At 41.3% G+C, this 23,284-nt stretch overlaps 1 protein-coding gene across 1 annotated transcript in view; it reads left to right on the top strand.

Annotated features, from left to right (window-relative positions):
- The window catches only part of Asb4 (ankyrin repeat and SOCS box containing 4), a 37,725-nt gene extending 15,117 nt beyond the window's left edge, over positions 1-22,608 (top strand). Inside the window, exons 3-5 of the mRNA XM_005082914.4 lie at positions 13,412-13,902; positions 19,379-19,492; positions 20,455-22,608. Of these exons, the coding sequence (XP_005082971.3) occupies positions 13,412-13,902; positions 19,379-19,492; positions 20,455-20,643 (794 nt within the window). The 3' untranslated portion in view covers positions 20,644-22,608. The remainder of the gene's footprint in view (positions 1-13,411; positions 13,903-19,378; positions 19,493-20,454) is intronic.
- The last annotated feature ends 676 nt before the right edge of the window (positions 22,609-23,284 follow it).

Here is a 23,284-nt window from a genome sequence, read left to right as displayed (position 1 = left end):
AAAAGATGAAACAATATAAGTTTTGTGATAATCAGAATTATCTTTTCCTTTTTGGGGGACACCTGTGTGCATTAGGACCTTTCCTGTTCCCAGGTTACCAACATAGTTACATTATGACCATGAAGCTGGCTACTAACTGGGATAAGAATGTCTTTTTTTAAAAAAAAATCATTATTTAATCTTTTTGTTTTTTCCCTTAGATTTCTATGTACTCATTGCTCATTGATATTTTAGGCCCATTTTTGTTGTAAGCTTAATTTTTACAAAAACATTTAACCTTAGTGAATATTTTAATAAACTTCATTTCCTGGAGAGGCAGAGAGTCCTTTCCAGGTCCTTCAGGCTTGTTCCTGTCCAATCGGGGAACTGCTGTCACCCTGGGGACCTTTCCTTGCTATCCTGGACTCCCTCTTCTCCTTAGGTCAGGGTTCCCTCCCCAAATCATGCCTTTTAAAATCTTAAATTTGTTGCTTTTTGAACCAACCATATTCTTAATGAGAGTTCTGAGAAATCACGCTGGAGATGATAAACACCACTCAGTGCAGCTGCTCTCCCTTGATTGACAGAGAAGCTCAGATTCATAATTACTGCCCTCTAGCATGATAAAAGCATTCCTCCACAGCCACTGCTTTTCAAGATGTCTCTGGAAACTCTCAAGCCGTTTTCTTGTCCAGCCTTTGCTTGTGACCTGCGATATTCTTTCCTGGAGAGTTTAGGGTTTTGGTTTTCTTTCCATCCTTTATCTGAAATTCACAAAGGTCTGCCTGATGCATTTCTTTTCATCTACTTTCCTGGGTCCTTCCAAGCCCCCGGCCTCTCCCCGTACTTCTCTGACCATTCTGGGAAATGTTGCTGAATGATTTTCTGCATGAATTCTCTCTTGCTTTTTTATGTCCTCTTTTGCAAATTGCTATTATTTGAGTATTCTGCTGTGCTACTCCTGTGACTACTCTTGGTGGCTTTTCTGTTCTACAGGTCTTCACCTCTGTGCTTGCTTTTTGAAAGCCTTGTTCCAGACTATATTGGTTGTCTTAGAACCCTTGGCTGTCTCCCTGAATCTAAGATGGAATGACTGAAATCCAAGTGAAGTGTATTAATTATTAGCTTTACTCAGTCCATGGAATTTGGCTTGATTAGTCATTTGAGATTTTTTTCCTGGATGGATTCTCTACAGGAAAAATGTAACTGGCTTCTTCCTAGAGGTTCAAGGACAAATTGCCAGTATTTTAGGTAGTGGGTCACAGGTAGTGCAAATATAATACCCCTTTCTTCTTGCCAACTAAAAAATGTGCTTCTGTGTGAGGCTTGAAAATAGTCTTTCATTCTGAAGACCACTTTCCAGGAGCACCTTTAAACCATGTTATGCTCTATATTACCATAGGACATTATTATATTCTTACAGGCTATTGTAATTTTCTTTTATGGTATTTATATTAGCTTAATTCTTTGATTGATGTCTACTTGTGTCATGAGGACAGATCTCTCTCTTTTTTTTGTAGCATAGCCACATTCATAGTGTGTTTTTTACGTGGACAGTTGGATCTAAGTTAAATCTTCAACGATGTTGCTAAAGGCATCCTGTTACCATTACTGGAGAAGCTGTATTCAGTTCTTGGGTTGTTGCACTCATTGCTTTGTTCCCATGTGGATTAACTTGTCAGATGAGAGAATTCATGTATAGTTAATGTCCTTTTGAGATGTAGTATGCTGGGGATTCAAAGATTTCTGCTATCTGGCATCACGGATGGTGTTGAATATTGCAAAAATTGAGAGACAGAAACAGAACTGAGGATACTGATTGCTAAATCAAGGTTGTCTGTGAGAGTGAACAAATCTTTTAAAAAGCATTGTGAGAAGAGGAAAGAGAGAGATATTTCTTCTCTTTTTATATAACACCTGAACGTAAAAAATGGACAGAAATTCTACTCTGTGTTCAAAGTTTGAAGACAGGAAGGGGACAGAGAAAATTTATGGCGTGAGGTTTCTGAGAAGTTTGGGAGATGAGGGCCAGAGAAGGTAGTAAGAATGCCTTTGGAGATGAAAACCCCACTTTTATCATGACCTAGAGTCAAAGGGGGGAAGCTGAGGAGTTGCTCTAGGAGTTGTCAGCGTTTGAAGACATCTCTATTTGCATGGCATTTTCTTAGTAGATCAAGTTATAAGGAAATCTGGGAAGGGCAAGGTTTAAATGCTGGAGAAAGATGTTTGTGATAATGATTCTAGAACAAAGGAAATATGTTAGGAAGACAAATGCTGGGCCACCTCGAGGGGCCAGTTAAATTTTCCTGCTGCCCTTTGAGATGGTACCAGTCTTGTTCTGAACACACCGCAGTAGCAGCGTGGCCCTTGTCACATGTCCTGCAGCTGCGCAGGAGCAGGCCGGTTTACCCTCCAGATGAGTGCCACTCCCAGCGTAAGTGGATGGTCTGAAGAAATGGAGGAAAGTGAAGTTTTGGCAGCACAGGGGCAGACATGGTAAGATGCAGAACCATCTGGAGGGGATGGACTGACAAGAAGGACCTCCTGATGGGCAGAGAATGTGGGAAAGAGTGAACAGTTCCCCGCACCATTGCAGCCCATAGTGAGCAGGCAAGACAGAAAGACAGAGGTTATATCAGAGAATTGGGTGTGTGAACTGGTGATTGCCAGAGACCAAACAGCTTCAGTAATGGCTCAGTTCAAGCTTGATACTGAGTATCAGTCACAGGGGAGGGAAAGTTAAAGGGGGAGGGAATGAAATCCAAAGTCTGAGAGAGCCCGGCATCTAGTCAGCTGCATTTGTTAGACACCAAAAGGATGGCAGGTGTTTATGTGCTGAAGAAAAATGTGATTCAGGTGCTGAATCTCTCCAGAAGCTGATGGAGAAATAAATGTATTCAGGTACGGCATTAGATAGGATAGCCGAAGAAGCACAGCCCTAAAGAACCAGGGATGTTCTTTTTATTTTTTATTTTTCCAAGAGAATTAGAGAGTAATTGGAAGCAACAATGGGGAGTCAGATATATGAAAAAGAACACCAAGCTCCATATACTGAAGGCCAGAGCTAAGCATCCTACATCCGTTTTTGAGCTTGGAACAGAGCAAAGCTAGTTTGGTCGCCATGGTGACCAACGCCATGTCTCTGGGCTCATTAATCCTGTGTTCCAAACTAAGCACTTAGCAATAGCTTCTGAATAAATGCAACAAGGCTCTGCATACTGAAAAGGGCACATTCATGTTAAGCAGGGGAAAAAGGTTTTCAATTTCATTCATTAAACTTGAGTAAATAATTTAATATCTTTGTGTGCCAGTCCTCCAAGCTAATGAATAAGGATAAATGCTTAATGGAAAAAGCTTGCTTAATAAAGTTAACAGCATCAGCTCTACACATAAAAGAAATTGATGTTACCAGTATATATGCACATGAAGGGGGAAAATGGAAAGGGAAATAACGTATATTAAGCATGTGCAGCGTGGGTATGTCAGGTACTTTAGAATAAAACGTCTCATTTAATCCTTTGACAACCGTGTGAAGTGCACATTATTTTCCTCATCTTAGAGATGAGAAATCAGAAACTCAGAGAAGTTAAAGAAGGTTCCTGCAGCCCATCTCGTCTGAGCAGGCTCAGTGCTGTTTGTATAGAGTCCATGCTGGTCCTACTGTGGCTTGCTGCAGACTCTATGACTCTTCCCTTGGGAGACAGTGCACTGCTTAAAGACTTCAACAAAAACTTTGTGCTCTCTTGACTCGATATGAGGAGCCTAATTTATATCAGAGCCCCCCTAGCTTGAAAAGAGTCAAACTCCATGAGGTATTCTGGCAGGCTTTTCCTGAGTTTGAGAAAGCAGCTGGTTATAGTAAGTGTGCCTAATGAAAAGACATGGAAAACACCTGATGCTTCTGTAGCTCCCACCCCCCCAAGCAATAGTTTGTCCCAACGTAATCATTTCCTAGCACACTGAAGATCTAGTTTTCTAAGCAGTCTCCCCGAAGGGAGAACAATTGTGTCCTTTTGAATAGGATAATGCCTTCAGTTGGGTACCAGGCAAAGCTCTGGCCTCCAGCAAGGAGATGCTACAGTGTACCGAGCAACAGAAACAGCACGTTGCAATGCAAAGCTCCAGCTTCTGAACTCACCTGTTACTCAGCTGCTTTGCTTAACGTTCTCTCTTTAAAAATCCAATCACTGATTATTTTGTCTTTACCTACAAGACTGTTCCAGTCTATGTTCTCATGCACAAACCAAGAGATGCTGTCCACAATGGTCTCCAGCATCTTCGGAGGTGCTGTGAGAGTCCTCCCACCAGCATGCCCACTGTTGTTCTCCACCTGGCTCTCTTGTCTTTCAGTCTCCCTTCAAAAGCCAGGTGCAGTTTCCTCTCTAAACTTTTAGCCTTGGCGTGTTACCTTTGTCTTATAGATACAAGCTTCTAGAACCGGAAATTAAAGGATGACACTTCCTTGGGCCCCCGAATGACTTTTCTTTTTTCTGTCAACACTTCTATATTTTTTTTCTTGCTTAAAGGAGCCTGGATCTCATTATCCCGTGAACATTCCAAACACCATTTAGCAAAAGGATATCAGATTTGGAAATAGCAAGGCAGTGTTTTCATTGTAACCTCTGCAAGTAATGGCTTACAGAAGATAATCTAAACAATTCCACCAGGGCTCAGGGGCTCAGAGTTGGAGGTAATGGGTAAACCAACAAGATCCCGAGGCTCTCTTTTCAGCTTTCTATTAATCTAAGTGAGAAAACTCACAAGGAGGGGGGGATGGCAAAAGCATCCGGCACGTGTCAGCTCCTAACACATTTCTACTCATTGGAAAGCTGTGGGAGCTGAAGGAGAGCAGACACTTGCCTTTTCTGAGACCAAACATTTCCCCAGAAACCAGAGGAGATCTTAGCCAACACAACTGTGGATTTAGGAGTTCGGTACCCAGCCCTCCCCCCCCCCACCAAAAAAAACTTTCTCAATTAAAGGGCCAGACTCAGTTAAGCAGTGGCATGGTAGTAGAAAGTAAATATGCTCTCTATAAGCAAGGTGGACTTAATGCGGATGAGGTAGGGAGAGTCTTTGGAAAAGGCAGGCTGGACTCCATAGTAACTGTAAGAAATCCAGGTTTGTTGGCACATACCTATGATGCCAGCCTCTGGGGGACTGAGACATGAGGATGGTGAGTTCTAGGTCAGGCTAGGCTATAGAGCTCAGCTTTGCCTTTACATAAGAGGTATCATCTATGGTACCTTGTGGCACACCTGGAATTTTATCCATGCTCCCCTTAACTTTGGCAACTATCTCACGAGGTTAGCTGTATAGCCATGGACTACTACAACCAGATTGTAGTAACAGATTGACCTCAGTGCTGAGGACCTTTGCTTCCCAGTAGGTGGTGCTGTCTCGTCTCTGCCAGTTAGAGTGGCAGCTAAGTCAGTCTCTGACTGTCCTGTTCAGAGAAAGTTTGCTTCCACTGTAACCTGAACAGCAATCAGTGAACTCAAATTCTCTGGTGTTTCTGATGAGGGAAAAGCATAGTTCTTTACCACTTCCTCCTTTGCTAACATTTCTGCTTGGATCTGGGTAGGCAATGGGCATGTTCTGCCTTGGTTGTGACAAGCTAAACGCACAAGTCATTCCTAAGAATGTGAGTTCTGCGGTAAGGTTTCCTGAGTTAAAATCTTGAATCTCATTCACTAGTTGCATACAGCCAGGGCCTTGAATTTTAGCTCTCACCTACTAAATGGAGGCACTGTTAATAGGCCATGTGAATCTAGAGTATTGGAAGTAATGGTCAAACCACACATAGGGGGCTCTGGGCATAACAACTGCAATGCCCAAACTGTATTACAGAAGGTATTTCTCCAAGGTCCTCTTCCTAACTGAGCCTGGTATCACCTGTCCATAATCCCAGGTACTCAGCAGGCTGGGGCAGCAGGAATGCAAATTCAAGATCACTTTGATCTACAATGTGAGTGAGTTTAAAGTCAGTTTGGGCAACACAGTGAAACCTTGTCTCAAAATAAAAAGCAACAAAAAGGCTAGATGTAGCTCAGTTATAGGGTGCTTGCTAGCATGATGCCCTATGTTCAGCTCCAGTAATACAAACACACACACACACAAACACAGAGAGAGAGAGAGAGAGAGAGAGAGCAAGAGAGAGAGAGAGAGAGAGAGAGAGAGAGAGAGAGAGAGAGAGAGAGAGAGAGCAAAACTAATCACAAAGTAGAATTGTGTCCCTGGATAAAGGAAGAGTGCATTCTTTTGTTTTTTTCAAACTCATAGCTATTTAAAAAAATAACTTCTCTTGGATTAGCCTCTTTTTCAGTTGGATGACAATAATAGCATCATTTTCTATAGAAAAACACCATTTCAACAGTTTCAAGTAAAGATATGTTCTCACCTCATGCTCAACAAGATTAATGCAAGATTGTATAATAACAGTTCCTTTCCCCCTAGTCTGAGCTATTGACTCTTATCCATGGTTACTTTCTTAAATTTTAATCAGTGCCTTTTGGAATTAAAGAGATAAAAGAAAATGAAGTAAACATCAGCTGGCTGAGCTCAGGCGGTGCATGCATCTTTTTTTTTCCAGCTGTACATCTAGAAAGATATCTTTTCTTTCAGGTTCAGTAACTTTAAAATAAACAAAACGATAAATAAACATGGGCTGTTTGAAAAACATCTGCCTCCCAGGGGATGAGAAGCAATATTGTGAGGAGTTGGCAGATAAGCCTTGATATGAAAAAGATTTGCTTCAGGAGACACAGGGACCTGCTCTGTTACCTCTGCTTCCTGTTTTTTCGACGTGGCTGAAGAATGCAAACCTTCTTCAGTAGGAAGGTTTCTCTGAAAACATGCAGTGGTGAAGGAGTTCACTACAAGCACAAACTGAGCTGGTTTGCGATTCCTTTGCTGACCTGGGTTCAGCCCTGCGAACTGTACCTCTTTCTCTTTCCCTACAAGTTTTCCTGTCTGAACTCAATCATGGCTGTGCCCATGCCGTCCCAAGGCTTCAATACCATCCAATGGTCTTTGCTAGATCCCTCAGTCGTCAATCTCTTTTTTTCTCCAGTTTCTGCTCGTAGGTCATTCTTGTCTACTCTGGACTTGATATATGAATGGACTCACACAATCAGTGATCTCTAACTGACTTTGTTCACTCAGCATAATGTTTCTTGAAACAGTGTTGCAAAGCGAGAATGTATCAGCATTTCATTGCCTCTTATCAAAGAAAATTTTCCCAAGGTGTGGAAGAAACAAAGTTACGCTCCACTTTGTGCAGTGAAAAGTTCACATGGGGGTTTCCAGTTTATTTCTCTCAGTCATGTGTTGCGTGGTTAAGGAGACTTCACATCTTAATGAAGAAGCCACAGCACTGATTAGACTGGGTTTCCTGAGAGAGCAAATAGAGGACATTTGATTCTCAGGTTTGTCAGCAGCATCTCATACCAGGGGGAAGTAAGTGAAGAACTTCTGTTGCTTTGTGCCTCAGGCATTTGAATGGTGCTACAGGAGCACACTTAACTTATTCAGGCGAAATTATATCTTAAGGAAAACTTAGCACATATTGGTAATCAAAGAAGAGTTAAATGAATGACTTAGCCACACTCACCTGGAAAACTTTCACCAGTGACTCAAAGTTAGCGGAGCAGTGTGGGCATGGCCAAGCATTTCTCAGAGGATCCATAACAGACAGGTCCTCTTTGATAATGGTCATGCAATTATCCCCAGATGAATCAACAATTGTAACTGTGAGTTTGTTGAAGGACTACCCACAAAGGCTTGCCTAATGGGGTAAGGATACAGAGAGGAGAAAGGAAAAGCCAGAAATCTCCTTCTTCCATGAAAATAGAGGTGTCACTGGAGTTGGTGAGATTACACATAAGAAAGGACAACCCCCCCAAAAAAACCCATCATATGACATAAACTTTAAAGAACACTTTACAGAAGTTGAAGAAGTAATGGTTCCTGCTGACACAGAAGTAATCAGTTCTAAACTTTACACTGCAGAGAGTGCAAGTTCTAGAGTAATGGACATTAAGGACAACGGTCTTCCATTTGAGATTTCATTTAAGACAAGACTACGGAAGATTACCAGGAAATATCTTTGCTTTACGTTGTAGACTGAAAGGACAAAATGGAAACAAGAACAATGCAGCCAACTGAAAATATGCTTTGGTGACAGTTGATAGCAAAATTGACACTGTACAAAATTGCATCCTTGACAGAGAAGCAGACTTGAGAAACAATAACAGAACTCATAGAAAATGAAAAACTCTGAATAGGGGAAAATGAGGCCTAACCTTTAAATAATGGATGCCTTGAAAATAACACGAGTGTTAATAAGTGAGACACAGTATGTAAAACTCTTGGGGAATACTCCAAAATAGATTTATCAATATATTCATAAAGGAACACTGAACAATCATAGAAGTTTACCCCATTCTTCAAATTGAGGCAGGTGTGGTTCAAGCCAGTGAGACTAAATGGAAAGGAACCAATATGAGGCAACCCCAGGAAACACAGCTGAATGAGAACTAAACTTTGTGAAGTTAGTAAATTCAGTTAATTTCTTCTTGAGATCTTTCCTACCTGTCTGCTTTAGTATTTCCTTTGCATTCTCACAGGTTACCTTAACCTATGAGACATAAATGTTTCATCCTAGTTCCCTTTTCTTAAATAAAACCACAGTTTTCCATGATGATGCGAAAACACTAGGTCATGACAAATTGCCTTGTTTTCATTTGGATATTTGAGGAATGTGACTAAAGAAAAGTGATTAGGGATTTCTTATCAATGACGGTATCTCGATAATGAGTAGGCAGCATTTTAGTTAGAGTTTATATTGCTGGGGTAAAACACCATAACCAAAAGCAACTTGAGAAGGAGAGTCCTCGTCTCACCTTACAAACCTCAGGTTCTACTCCACCACTAGGGAAGTCAGGCGGGAGCCTGGAGGCAGGAGCTGATACAGAGGCCATGAAGGAGAGCATCGTCCTGACTTTGTCCTATGGTTTACTCCATTTGTTTTCTATCCAGAAAAAATGGCATGGTGGCACTTCCCACAGTGGGCGGGCTCACCCAGATCAACCAAGAAAGTGCACCGCAGGCTCTCCCACGGGCCAGTCTATCTGGTGGGTGTATTTTCTTAACTGAGTTTCTCTCTCCCAATATGTCCCAGTTTAAGTCAAGCTACACAGAACAAAAATAAGAACTTTTTTTCTAAAGGAAGGTTTTATAGTTTTCAATATATAAGAATATATTTCATCTAAAACTGTGACCATTATTTCATAAAGATAGAATAAAATATGAATTTGTTTGGGGATACAGTGGGCAATTTTTGTTCTTAGCAAATTTAATGAAAATTCTAAATGTAGGCACATCTTTATAGTATATGAAGTTTCAAAAATAAAAATAATAAATCACCAAACAACTGAATAAGTAAAAAGTAGGTTATTTGATAAGGAACAAAAGTTGGTAGACTTCCATTTCTCCATAATATTCAAAATAAAAAAAACCTTAAGAAATGCCCTCCTCAATGGAACTGAAATGATGACCTTGTGCTAGTAAATCTTTTTACTTTATTTATTTATTTTTACATTAAGGTCTGGGTTGCCCATTCTGGCCTTGAATTCACTCTGTTGCTCAAGCCAACCTTGATCTTGTAATCCTCCTGCCTCAGCCTCAGTGTAGTTAGTATTACAGGCTGAGCCACAAGGCTCAGCTTTAATTGCTGTCTTTAATACATGATGCCAACAGATAAATATCCACAGGTTCTTGACTTCTTAGGAAATATAACAGATTTATCCCACTTAAAAATTTTATTGGGCATGCATAACAATAACTAGATCATATATGATACATATGATACAGAAAGGGAGGAGGAGATAGGGTGTTTCTGAGGACTTCCTCGGGTCTTCCTTGACTACCTTAATGATTCTGACTTCCTCAGGTCTACCCTCTTGGCTACTTCAAGCCTGAACGGTGAAAACATGTAAGCTTGAAGAAATAAATTAAAATAACTGTAGATCACTCATCATTCAATCAAAGGCAATAATCAGAAATGATTCAACAAACACCAACATCAGAATGGGTACTGTCTCTGTAAACAAAGAATAGGAGAAGAGAGCTGAGTTGAGGGTTTCTGTAAAATTCTGCTTTAGAAGTATATAGTACAAAAACTAATACCTTTCACACACAGATATGCCATCTGAGTGTTCCATCACTTTTTAATTATTTTTATAAACTTGAATATTGTATATTTAGAAAACTCTAAGATTTAATGCTACTGTAGTAATAGATATTTGGATGTAGTAACATAATAGAGATCTAAGCTAACTCAATTTTACATATAAGCACAAAGCACTTTGAAATTTTAGAATAATATGGGCATTTCTGAGAATGCAATTATAATAAAAATCAGGGTGAGAGCCGGGCGTTGGTGGCGCACACCTTTAATCCCAGCACTCGGGAGGCAGAGGCAGGCAGATCTCTGTGAGTTCGAGGCCAGCCTGGTTTACAGAGCGAGTTCTAGGACAGCCTCTAAAACAATACAGAGAAACCCTGTCTCAAAAAACACCAAAAAAAAAAAAATCAGGGTGATATTGGTTTTGTGTGTTCAGAACTTTCCCAAGGTGTTTTTCCTTTGAGAGTGCCATTCATTAGGCCATAGAAAATACTCTCATCAATCCTTTTACATTATTCAGGATAGCCTTTCCCAAATAGTAGCATACTTAATTTCATACTATATCACTGTAACTTATATTGCTTGTAAGCGCATTTTTTTTGGTTTGTCTGTGTCAACTAGGACACTGTATTTGTTTTCAAACAATATGAGTAAAGGAAGATTATTTTATTCACACATGTCACTGCAGAATGGGGGAAGAAAACATGTCTTTGGGGGTTGGGAAGAACTGGCTTGGGCCATGCCCTGTTTCAACACCCCCCTTGTCTCCGGAAACTCTCCAAGAAATAAAGACATTTGTGCAGGGAAAGGAGAGCTTGTTTAGGAACATGCAATGGAAATGTGACAACAGTGTCTGCAGTAATAAGGTCCTTTTAAAAAGTAGCTATAAAAGTTCCACAATGTTGTGCTTCTGGGCTTTAATTTCTTGGAGAAATCAAAAGAATCTAAAATAAAAAACATTGTATATTCTTTTGGAAAGTTCTTGCCAGAGACACAATTCAAGTATAAAAATGAGAAGTTCCAGCTCAGAAAAGGCAATTCTACCTTGAATCCAGTTATCCCAAGAAGTCAAGGATCAAGAGTAAACATCCAAGTCCATTAAAACTCAAAGGCAGTGTTCACCCTAAGCTGACCTGTAAAAATTTCATCCTGAATCTTTGATTCTCATTCTTACTGGAAGATTCCCAGCAGCTGAAGTGACCCTGCACACGGCTTCCTTCGGGGAAGACATTTGTACTTATTCCATTTCACTCAAGAGCAGATACCTGACTAGAAAGAAGACCTCACCCAGAACCCTTACAGGTCAGAACACTGATAACCCAGTGGAAGATGGCTTTGATTACGGTTCTGCCTCCTGCAAGCGAGGAGAGCCCATTGTCTGCCAAGCCACACACTTGGAGAAACCCCACTGGATTCCTTAACCAGACACTGAGCCTACTAGTGTGAGAATTCCTTTCTTAAATACGTTCTTAATAATCAGGGGATGCTGTAAATTAAGCCAAGAAGAAGCTATCCATGTGGGAAAGCCATTTTTAAATTTATGAAATGCAATGGCATTTCTAGTAATCAGGTTTTCATACAGCAAACAATATGAAATTTCCTACAGAAAAATAATAATGAGATAGGACAGAATTATAATAAGGGATTTTTTTCCAAGCCAGCCTATCTGCTTGCGAATTCTGCTTGCAAGCGCACTAGCTTGGTGTATTTTATTCAAAAACCCAAGGATGGCTTCTCCAACTGTAAAATTAGGGTAAAAATTGCATCTACTGCTGAGTTACTGGGAAAATTCCATGAGGCAATGTACAAAATGCACTTAGGTTACAATACTGTACGTGGTTCAATTCCAAATTAATTTTAGTTATGGCAATAACACTACAACTACCAACAGTAATAATAACAACAACATCAGTCTTTTTTAGACTTATATTTGAGGTACCTATGAAAATTTCTAGTAGAATTATTTATCATACTAGAAGCCCTTAGGGGTCATTTGGTACACCCCTTTAAATTAGGCAATTATCTCAGGATAATTATTCTAAAGTTTAACATTTCCTATCAGGGAAAAAATCAAACTGGTTTCTTGGTTGATAAGTAAGTGGGTTGCATGAAATCATTTCTAAGGCACAGTCCATGCACAACAAGTTGCCTACAAATGTGTTTGTCAACCACAGTCTATGTTTCTTTCTTTCAGTGACTGTTTCTATAATGCTGGTTTTGTGTGTGTGTGTGTGTGTGTGTGTGTGTGTGTGTGAGAGAGAGAGAGAGAGAGAGAGAGAGAGAGAATGTGTGTGTTCATTGTATTCCAAAGGCATAGCTCTCATGATGCCTTGACCTCAGCCCAAGAACTGGGAAATTTTTAGGTCACCATAGTCTGTTTGCACAAAACTTTAGATCCATCTGCTTTGAAAGGGATGAAAGACACTATTGACACTATTTTGTAAAACACTTAAAATATGTTTTAGGGATTGGAGAGATGGCTTAGTGGTTAAGGACACTTGTTGCTTTTGCAGAGGACATGGGTTCAGAACCACATTGGAAGGCTCACAACCACATGTAACTCCAATTTAAGGGGCTTCTGCATGCATATGATGCATATAGAGACAAGCGAGCACACACATATTGATAAGCAAAAATTTAAATTAAGAACCCCACAAAATTTTAAGTCTGTGGCATGAGATACAAATTTTTAAAATATAGCCCTTTTTACATTTAAAACATATTTATTTATCTATTATTATTTGTGTGTATATGAATATGTGCATGGAACTCACAGGACCATTTGTGGAAGTTGGACCCACCATGTGGATCTCAGATATCCAACTCAAGTAGTCAGAATTTGGTGGCAAGGTCCTTTACCTATTGCCAACCTTGAACTTAAAAAATCCAAAATATTATACTTTAACAGTGTTTGGCATCTTAGTGGTATAAAATATTTTGTTATATACATCACTTACTTCCAAATCCACCTGGCCATGAAGAGCTGGAGTCCAGCAGTGCTTGAGGATTTGGGGAAGAATGTTAGCTCCTTTTCCGGGATACATTTGTTGGTACTCGGGAAGACAGCAGTGTTGGCTTAAGGAGTTACTTACACTAAGGCCAGGAATAGCTCTTTATGGCTGGGAAGGAGTCCAGCATGGCAAGCAGAAGTTAAATCGAATCGTGAGAAAGAGTGTTGGTCACACACACGAGAGAAACACAGACAGACACAGCGTTTAAACAGTCTGCTTCCATATCCCTTCACAGGTGCAAATGTGAACATGAAAACCAACAACCAGGATGAGGAGACGCCCCTGCATACGGCTGCCCACTTCGGTCTCTCTGAGCTGGCTGCCTTCTATGTGGAGAACGGGGCCATCGTGGACAGCATGAATGCCCACATGGAGACCCCGCTGGCCATTGCCACATACTGGGCCCTGCGCTACAAGGAGCAGGAGTACAGCAGGGAACACCACCTCATCTGTCGCATGCTGCTAGACAACAATGCTGAGGTCAACGCCCGCGATGACGACTTCAAGTCCCCTCTGCACAAAGCTGCCTGGAATTGCGACCACGTGCTCATGCACATGATGCTGGAGGCGGGAGCCGAGGCCAACCTCATGGATATCAACGGCTGTGCAGCCATCCAATACGTGCTGAAGGTCACATCTGTGCGCCCTTCTGCACGGCCTGAGATCTGCTACCAGCTGCTGCTCAACTACGGGGCTGCAAGAATCTACCCCCCACAGTTCCACAAGGTGAGGCTGCATCCCAGATCTAGCTCAAATAGAGGTCTCCAGGTCACTCCAACTGATTCGAGACTTGAATCTTCAACAACCATGCGTAACCTCTATAAGACCTCCCCATCCTTCTCTGTATCTGTTTGCGCAGGAGCTAGAAAGTCAGCGAGTGCATGAGGGACAGGCAGTTGTTCCTATTCAATGTCTGGTCTAAAGACTACACAACCTGCTTTGGAATGAGTTACCTTATAGCCAGGATAGATCTGCACAGTCTTCCAACTTGACAAAAGCTAACAATAATGTCAGCTAACACACAGGGACCAATAATGACTTGGAAAGAGTTCAGTAGATTGTTATAAGCATTTTGTATTTGCATGTCCCTGTTCTCCAGCAAAGGAAACTGAGGCATCCTGTCATGTCCAAGCTCCTGCAGAGGTGGGATTAGGATCTGACCTTAGATAATTTGATTCAAGGATTTATTCACATAATGTCATACAGCATCACCTCTTTTCTGAACAATACCAATTAATAATCTTTAATGGGCTGGCAGGGACCAGATGATAATGATGTCGATATGACCAAGACAAGGTACCTACTCAAGTAGTTTAGAGTCTATTGGGAAAGAAAAACATAGAGAGAGGTCATTTTAATATGCACAGTTCATAATGAAGTAGAGGAATGCAGGAGATGCCAGCATCAGGTTAATGATGCTCATTAATTCGGCAGTCGAAATGAATTTAACATTTAAAACAAACCAGAAGACACCGCAATTCTAAAACTTTCAAGAAGCCAAGAAATTTGAGGAATAGTCCATCTAATTGGATTGGGGCCACTACCTCCCATACATACAGACATACATATGTACACACACACACACACACACACACACACACACACACACACACACACACGAAATTGCATCCTACCTGAGTGTTCTGACTCACTTTGGTAAAAGGCCAGGGACTCTTTGGAAAACAGTTATGAGGTTGGGGAAAAACTCCAGATAATCCAAAGGGCATCCAGTTACTCAGTTAAAATGTTATGAGATCGAGTTACTGGCTTAGTAGGGAGCTCTCACCTGGTTATCAGTGTCTTAATTGTCTATTAATCTCCTTCCCTTACACTTATGCATAAAGCAGAGAACACCCCTGATTTACCAACGTTTTCATAGTCAATACCGAATGATTCTTTGGTGGTCATGAAATCTGGCTCAGGATCCCAAGTGCATCGAGAGCAGTGTCTACGTGTTTTCTGCTGTGTCTCACACAGTTAACCAACGGGTCAGCAGATGACAGAATCTGAATTGCTTGCTCTAACTCTCCAGATTGCAGGTGAAATAAGACCTGGTCCTAAACTGTCAACTTCCATGATGGCTAAGCACACTTTCTGAAACACTTCCTCCGTCATTTATACATTTAGCCAAGGCAGCCACCCACTTCTAACATATGAACCACAGTATCTCATATGCACTCTGCAAACTTTCACATATTTGTATCAGGCTATTCCAAGGACTTCTCTGTCTTTCCAAACCAAGCTTTATATTTATCCTAGATTTTGACTAGTAGTGATATGTCTCAGGATATCTGCTAAATATATCTAAAAGGGTCAAGAATCTGTAGGCGCTTAACAGCTACAAATTTTCTATAATTTCCTCTTTCTTGCTTTTCTTTTTAACTTTACTTCATCATCTATAGCTCACTCATTTTAGATTTAGACATTCTATTCATAACAGGAACAACAACAACAACAAAAGGAATTGGAATCAGATTTGGTCTTGCTACTTCCATAAGGGAGTGATTAAATAAATTACTAGCTCCCCAAGCCTCAGTTTCCATGTCTGTAAAATGGATACTCTTGGTTTAAATCTTTGGCAACAGTATCTGAACACAGTCCTTTATAGGAAGAAAATTTACACCTGTTTATAGTGCACCACGCATATATAGAGGATGCGACCAGACATTTCTTACTCTTTTCCTTGAGATGCTTTCTGTCCTGGCAGATTGGCTTTCCATTTCTGACCATCACAGTCTCTCTGTATCTATATACATCTATCTGTATACATCTTTCATGCTGCCTATTTCCCTCCTTATATCCCATCCACACCCCGCCAGGCTCTTCTTATTACTTACAGTGGAATTCCAAAAGCTAAGAAATTGTCTCCTCAACACAGCTCAATTTGGAAAGTATATTTTGATGGGCTGGGGAGCAATTAAGGACACTTGTTGCTCTTGCAGAGGACCCAGGTTCAGTTCCCGCCACCTATAGGGTGGCTCCCAACAACCTTAACTCTAGCTCCTGGATACACACACAGGCACACTAAAATGAATGAATGAATAACATTTAAACAATAAGGCTTATTTTCTATGTTTATGCCCTCGCACCATTTCCTTCCAGAGAAAAGGCTGGAGGGGATACAGGTGATAAAGGTTCCAGGGAAGTGTGTTGCCCCTCTCTGTCAGTCAGTAATAAGCCTTTTCATGTTTTTTTGTTTTTAATTGCACGAGATACAATTTAAAATGTTTAGCATAGTCCCCAGGGCATGGTAGCCATTAGCGAAGGATGTTATGGGTCTTAAGATAGCACCAAACATCTTTGAGCACCAAATCATTGCTGTGTTCCCAGATTGGGGGTGGGAGCTGCTGGGACAGTGCCTGGAGACCTCATGCTGAGCTCAGTCCTGAAACTCACTACTGAGTGAGCCAGTGGAGCAGGTCTCTCAGACTTTAAGACCACCCCTCCGCATTCTCTTTTGAATGCTAAATTAGTGGGAATAGACTTTACTGTTTTGCAGTAAGAGGTCTTGAGAGTGTGTGGAGGTCTGAAGTCCTTTCCCACAGAGCTGGTTCTCTGCTATTAGGAATGGAGGTCTAGTGACGGTGAACACAGTGTCTACTTGGCCATGTACTTGATGTCTGATTTATGAACTCTTCCCCCAAGTTCCCTATTTGAGCCGTGCAGGTAGTAGCATGAATTATTCAGCAGCATATAAGCAGAGAGTGGGCGTAGCGTGCCCACTAGTCTGGTGAGGGTGTTCAGCCAATTTCCCCATCCTCCTCGTCCTTGCCCTGGGTGCCTTTGGGGCAGGGTAAGCACCTCTAGCACCGGTCCTACACGGTGGTTCCTCTAGCCTTTACAGTAAGCACACAGTCTTGTGTCCCAGCGAACACTGGCTGCATGTCAATGTTTCCTACTTGGTTTTGTTTGCTCCTGAAGCTTCCTGTGGTCTGGCTGATTGCTGAGGAGATTTAACATAGACTTGACTATTGCTGCCTGGATGCTATTGTCAACAGTTTCATTGCTCGCTACCCCTCAGATGTGTGTGAGAATGGGGGAAGTGGAAGAAAAACTATTCAATTTACTATGCAGATGCCTGGAAGTGATTTAGAACACTACTCCACAGCCAGACTCTCCTAAGAGAAAGCCATCTTTACGGCAGGCAAATGACTGACTCATTTATCCAGAAGATAAAGTGATTTGTTCTCTCCTGGATGGGGAATTCGGTTTCCTTATTTACAAGGCGCAAGGTCACAACTGCAGATGCCGTCTTCCCAATGCAAAGCGGCTGGGGAGAGGGTGCATTTCACTGAGAGGCACTGCATAAATTACATAAGTGAGATGGTGGGGGGTGGGGAGAAAGATAGGGTCTGCGATTGCTTTCCAGGCTAGGAAAGGACATTTGATTTTTTTTCTCTTCTAGCATAATTCAAAAGGAAGCGACACCCCAGGGAGCCAAAATCCGAGATTTCTTGTAGGGCAAGAAAGACATTTTTTTCCTAGGGAAAGGGAAGATAATGTGAGGATTTGGGGGAGGTAAGGGTGATTTCTGTCATTGAAAAAATGCTGTGTGTGAAGTCAATTGCTCAAGGTTCCCTGGATACTAAGTGGGTTTGTGTGTGTGTGTGTGTGTGTGTGTGTGTGTGTGTACAAAAATATAGCACTATATAAGATTCAAGGTAGCTTTAAGATAGTTTCTTACTGAAGTGTCTTATAAGTGGCATTTGAAAATGTTGGGACAACATCTTTAATCTGTTGTGTATGTGTGTGTGCGCAAGCATGCGTGCATGTATGCACGCCTGTGAGTGATTGTGAAGACACTATATAATATTAGCCAGGCATGGATTTATTGTCTCATTGATGTGTAGAGTTAGGCTTCTAGAGTCTATCTTCTATGGTGTAGATGTCCCTGTTGTGGAGTGTTTCATGCTACACAGGGATAGCTGGGAAGGTACAAATGCAATACATACCCTGCCTCTCCTTACTTATTGCACATGACCCTACTCATTAGTACAGTATCTACTTGCTCCTTAACTCACCAGAGCTGGATTTCATTACACGCTGTTTAGCAGACACCTTTCATGTTCGTTGTCTCATGTTCTCATGTGGCAAGTTCTGGTAAAATACCACCTCAGCCCCTAGCCTGTTTTCCACTTTGCTATTCTGTTCAGCTACTGAGAGACGGAGGGGACTGAGTTGGCTCACTGAATCTTGGACAGGGAGAACATGTGCGATCTTTGTCCGTCGAGGGGGGCAAGACCCCAGAAACATGCTCAGCTCTTAGAGAAAGACCTGCAGTGAGAGGGCAGAAAATTCATTTCAGAGTGGAGATTCAGAAGTCCCACATGGCTGATAGTTGAACAGTGTATGTAATGAGCCTTCCATAGTGAAGATGGCTTTCTGATCTCCAATTGCTTGTCACCCTTTCCTATTTTAATTGGTTCTTTATTCATAAAGGAATGTTACATTTGGGGCCACTAAAACTCTGAATGCCATAACACGGAGTGTGTCAAAGGTGAGGAGGTTATGATTCAGGATCTGGCTCATACTTTTTTCAGTTCATCAAAAAAATGGTGGAAGAGCTTAAGTGGGCACAGAGGCTTCTGTGGAAGATAGCCTGTGTGTGTGTGTGTGTGTGTGTGTGTGTGTGTGTTGTGTGTGTGTCAGGGGTGAAGAATCAACGTGGAGAGGAGTCTTGGCAAGAAAGATGGGTGTTCCAAATTGTGCCAAGTGTAGAACTCACACAAGTCTTCCTCCGTGCAGCATAGACAGTGTAGAAGGCTTCATGTGAGGCTACACTGATGGTAGCCAAGAGCTTCCCTTCCTCTCACTCTACCTCAGCCAGCTGGCAGTGAGGTGATGCATTACTGCATACACACGCATGCACACACACACATATACACGCACACATGCACGGATGTGGTACACATATGCCACAGATCTTTATACAAGACCTCCATGAGATGTGAACTGACTCTACTCCATACAGCTCTCAGGCATGGGAATAATTCAGATCTTATGTTTAACCTTTTTTTCAACTCTATCTTTAGTTTTGGTGTATTTGGGGGACAGGGTTCACTGTATATCCCGGGTTGACCTTAGACCCTGGTCCTGCTTCAGCCTCCTTAGAACCGTGATGATCGGCGTCTACTAGTTTGTGAGAACCGGGAGTCAGTCATAAGCACAGACTCAGTGACCGCACCCTCTGTCTCCTCTGCAGGTGATCCAGGCTTGCCACTCGTGTCCCAAAGCGATTGAAGTTGTGGTGAACGCCTACGAGCACATCAGATGGAACATAAAGTGGAGAAGAGCCATCCCTGATGATGACCTGGAGGTAAGCATTCACCTGCTGTGCCTTCTGAGAGCTGCCTCCGCACCTACCCAGCCTTCTGACTTAAAACATTGGCTTTGAGAATGCATTCAGAACTTTCTAAAATATAGCGAAACGAAGGATGATAAAGTTCAAGTAGAAGAGTGTAAATCTCTATCCGTGGGTGCCTGTCCAATATGGGATATTAAGGAGTCTCTTGGGGGAATTTCTCTGAGAAAAGTTTGAGTAAATGTATAAGGGTGGCAGTCGTATTTTCCACCAATTTAAATGAATTCAGTGATGGCATTGCTCACTCAGATTTTTTTTCAGGAAAGTACAGTGTTTTGTGTAGACATTTCATTCACTTTTAACGATGATTAAGCAGGAAACACTATCTCAGAGTCTGCAGTGAGCCACACGTAAAGCCCTTAGTAGAGCCATGCCTTCACTTGTGAACTTAGTGGTTTGGCTTCATCTGTAAACTAGCCCTTCCCACAGAGCATCCTGGTCTTGATTTTAGAAGTCAAGGTTGTGTCTCATGAGAGGTACGAGGCACAAAGTCCCCTGAGATCAGAGGCTAATAGTTTAGTTGTATGATCTTATTCTCCTAATTGTTAGCTCTTTTACTTTTTAAAGTTACTTGCTTGCTAGGTACCACTAGGAGATGTTACCGGATGCATAAAGAACATGCTATAATATTGAGTTAAATTGAAATTGCCATTTTGGTTTAATGTCCCGGTCAGTTAGGCATGGTAGTTTATATCATGTCCTGAATTGTGAATGTGTTTCCCCTACTCTTGCCAGCATTATCATACCTCACTTCCTGACATTCCCATTTTAATTTTGTGCTCAGTTTTGTTCACTCTCAGAGATTCTAGGAAACTATTCTTGTGTGTAATGTAGAGATTGATGCATCATTGTGGGATTTTTATCTATGTAAGCTGTGGAACCTTCCTCAAATTAACCTATCTTCTCTTGCTTTCCAGAAACACTGGGATTTTTACCACTCTCTCTTCAAGGTGTGCTGCAACACTCCCAGGACCCTCATGCATTTAGCGAGATGTGCCATTCGGAAAGCATTGCATGACAGATGCCACAACGCAATTCCTATGCTGTCCCTCCCATTGCCTTTGAAGAAGTACTTGCTTTTGGAGCCAGAGGGAATCATTTATTAAGTCTTAGGAGACAACAGTTCCCAATCCTAGATGTTTAAGTGGACTCGCTGGGTAGACAGTTTGCATACATACAATGGTACTTGGGTTGATTATAACACTTAATGGATTTCAAAACACTTTACACCATGGCATTAACCATAGAGTAGCAAGGCAAGGGAAAACAAGTAAGCAAAGTTAAGGAATTTTCAAAGACATGAGTGCTTTTAGAAGGCAGACACTGACATAGCAGTAATAGCTCGTATAGTGACAGCTTTTATTAGGTTCCCGATGTATTCTGTAAAACTTCCACATATGATCGCATATGAAAAGGGACCCACATTTTCTTACAAGCCAATCTCATTCTCTACATTGTCAGTATTAGGTTTACATGACTGTTTAGTTTACAGTGTAGCAGGTGTTGTGAGCGGCCTCTTAAAGCTTGCTGTCTTCCGCCAATGACAGCGAGCAGACATTGCTGTTGCTAGTTTTAGAAATGCTTCCTCCTCCCCAAACCAAAGTCATCCACTCATTTTGGTGAAAAATGCACACGAGTGCAATGGGAACAAGATCTCTGAGTCAAGATAGAAATGGGAAGAAGAGGGCAGTTCACTTAATTGTCTAGGAATAGACATTTCAACACACTCACTGAGCCGGACACTGGAGACCACAGGAGTCAAACAGGACTCCTGTCCTCCAGGGTCATACCTTTAACACAGGATCCAGACATACAAGCAGGTGACTGCAGTATGAAGTGGCGGGGCGAGAGTACAGGTGCAGACTCGTATTTAGTGCCTACCTTTCGGAAGTGTGCTTTTGACTTGAAGTGTGTGATTTCTTTTTTGTTTGAACCATGAAGAGACAGCATGGATAGTTATATAGAGGGACCTGCTACTATTTGAGTAAATGCCTTTGAGTTTCTCCTAATAACCTAGATAGGTTTTATTTTGTATGGTTTCCTATTTAGTACCTTCACAGACTCTAAGAAAAACATTCTATACTCTGGCTCCCATATAGATGAGAAAGAAGTTTAGGGAAGTGGACAAAAGTGGTTGTGAAGGAAAGAACTTAGTTGATTTTCTTGTCTTTTTGTGGCGTAGACTGATATTTTAGAGTATTTTTAGATGATAGATAAGGAACCAGCATTTTAACAGTGGCTGCCTTCAGACTGTAAGTAGAAAGACTTTGAGATGCTGACAACTTAGGAAACATAAAAAGAAATATGTAGTAAGACTTAATGTTTTCAAATAGAATGCTAGAAGGTTTCTTGGAGAACTTTGCTTTGCTAATTTGGTTCTCATGGATCGTATTGAAGTAGTTTATTGCCTCTGGGAACTGATTTCGTAGCAGTTAACGTAGTAGTGAAGTGTAGACTGTGTACCTACTGTAGTGGGCAGACTTTTTATTTGTGTGTGGCCTTGCTTCTTGTTTGCTGTTGGATCTGTTGTGTTGACTAGAAGTGATGTGAAATACTCCAGTAGTTCCCCACTTAGCTGTGTTTGCAAATTGAGACCCACTTACTCCCAGTGTTGTGTAGGAAAACCAGTAGGTGAACATGATCATTAGCTCAGCTAATTTCAGAAAAAAAATTCTGCATTAAAATGAGATCTCAATCATGGGACAGAATGTTGAATTTGTAGAGTACACATAAAAAGTGGTTTTCTGACTGAGTGTTATTTATAACATATCCCAGAATATTCAAAGAGTTGGATGTTTCTTTCCATCACGATGAACATTCTGGTAGAAAAGTCTGTGATAGACTGATTTACAACAGGTAAAGTGGGCTGAGGACAAGCAGAAACAGTGTTCCTCATATGGGGAGAGAGAAGTGTTTGTCCCTGTACTGCTGTGTTGGAATCTTAGCCTTAGTCTAGCATAGAATTTGTGGCTTCCTGTTTTGAATTGCTTGTGTGTGAATTTAACGTGATTATCTCTGTAATTTGACCTTTAACTTACAGATCTCAAATAAAGTTTTGGTGTTTCATCTCATTGTTGCGAGTTATTTATCAATAAGACTCATCTTCCTCACACAATATTGACTGTTCAATGGTGACACATTAAAAAAAGTTACTCATTCTACTGCTTTCTTCAACATTAAGAAAAAGTGGCAGAATGAAGAATTGTGTCTGTCAACAAATAATGTTTTCAAAAGAAAGTAAAGGGGAAAATGTCGCTGGAACAAAATAAAATGGAAGCTGTTGCCATTTTAGTAAGTGTACTTTAATAACAAGAAGAAAATTGAACTGAATGCATCTGGCCCACTTCTCACCATCTCTGGCATTCTGGGCTTTTCATTTCCCTCCATTCTCACTGTTTACTTATCCCTGGACAAAGCCACAGAGGAAATTGTACCCTCATGATGCCTTTGTACTTTCTGGGAGTGCTTTCTGTAAATAGACATTTAATGTCCCAAAGAGAAACAACCCTCTTCAGAATGTTCCAGGAGAGGTGGAAGCTTTGATACGCGAGAGAGACTCCTCTCTGGTCTTCCGCCCTTCTCTGAATCCACACACACTTGTGTTCTTGTTAATAACCCAGGGTTAAAGCTCCACTTGTCCTTCCATTTGGAGCCCAGTAGGTTCTGATAACAACTCGGTAGTTGGGAGAAGATGGGGGTGGTGGTAAGAAAAGTAACAAACCATTTGCTGAAAGTTATCAGCCTGGG

The sequence above is a fragment of the Mesocricetus auratus genome, unplaced genomic scaffold (assembly GCF_017639785.1).
Source record: "Mesocricetus auratus isolate SY011 unplaced genomic scaffold, BCM_Maur_2.0 Super-Scaffold_100019, whole genome shotgun sequence".
Lineage (NCBI taxonomy): Eukaryota > Metazoa > Chordata > Mammalia > Rodentia > Cricetidae > Mesocricetus > Mesocricetus auratus.
Note: the sequence above shows the minus strand (reverse complement) of the source record. Positions and strands in the feature narration are given on the sequence as shown.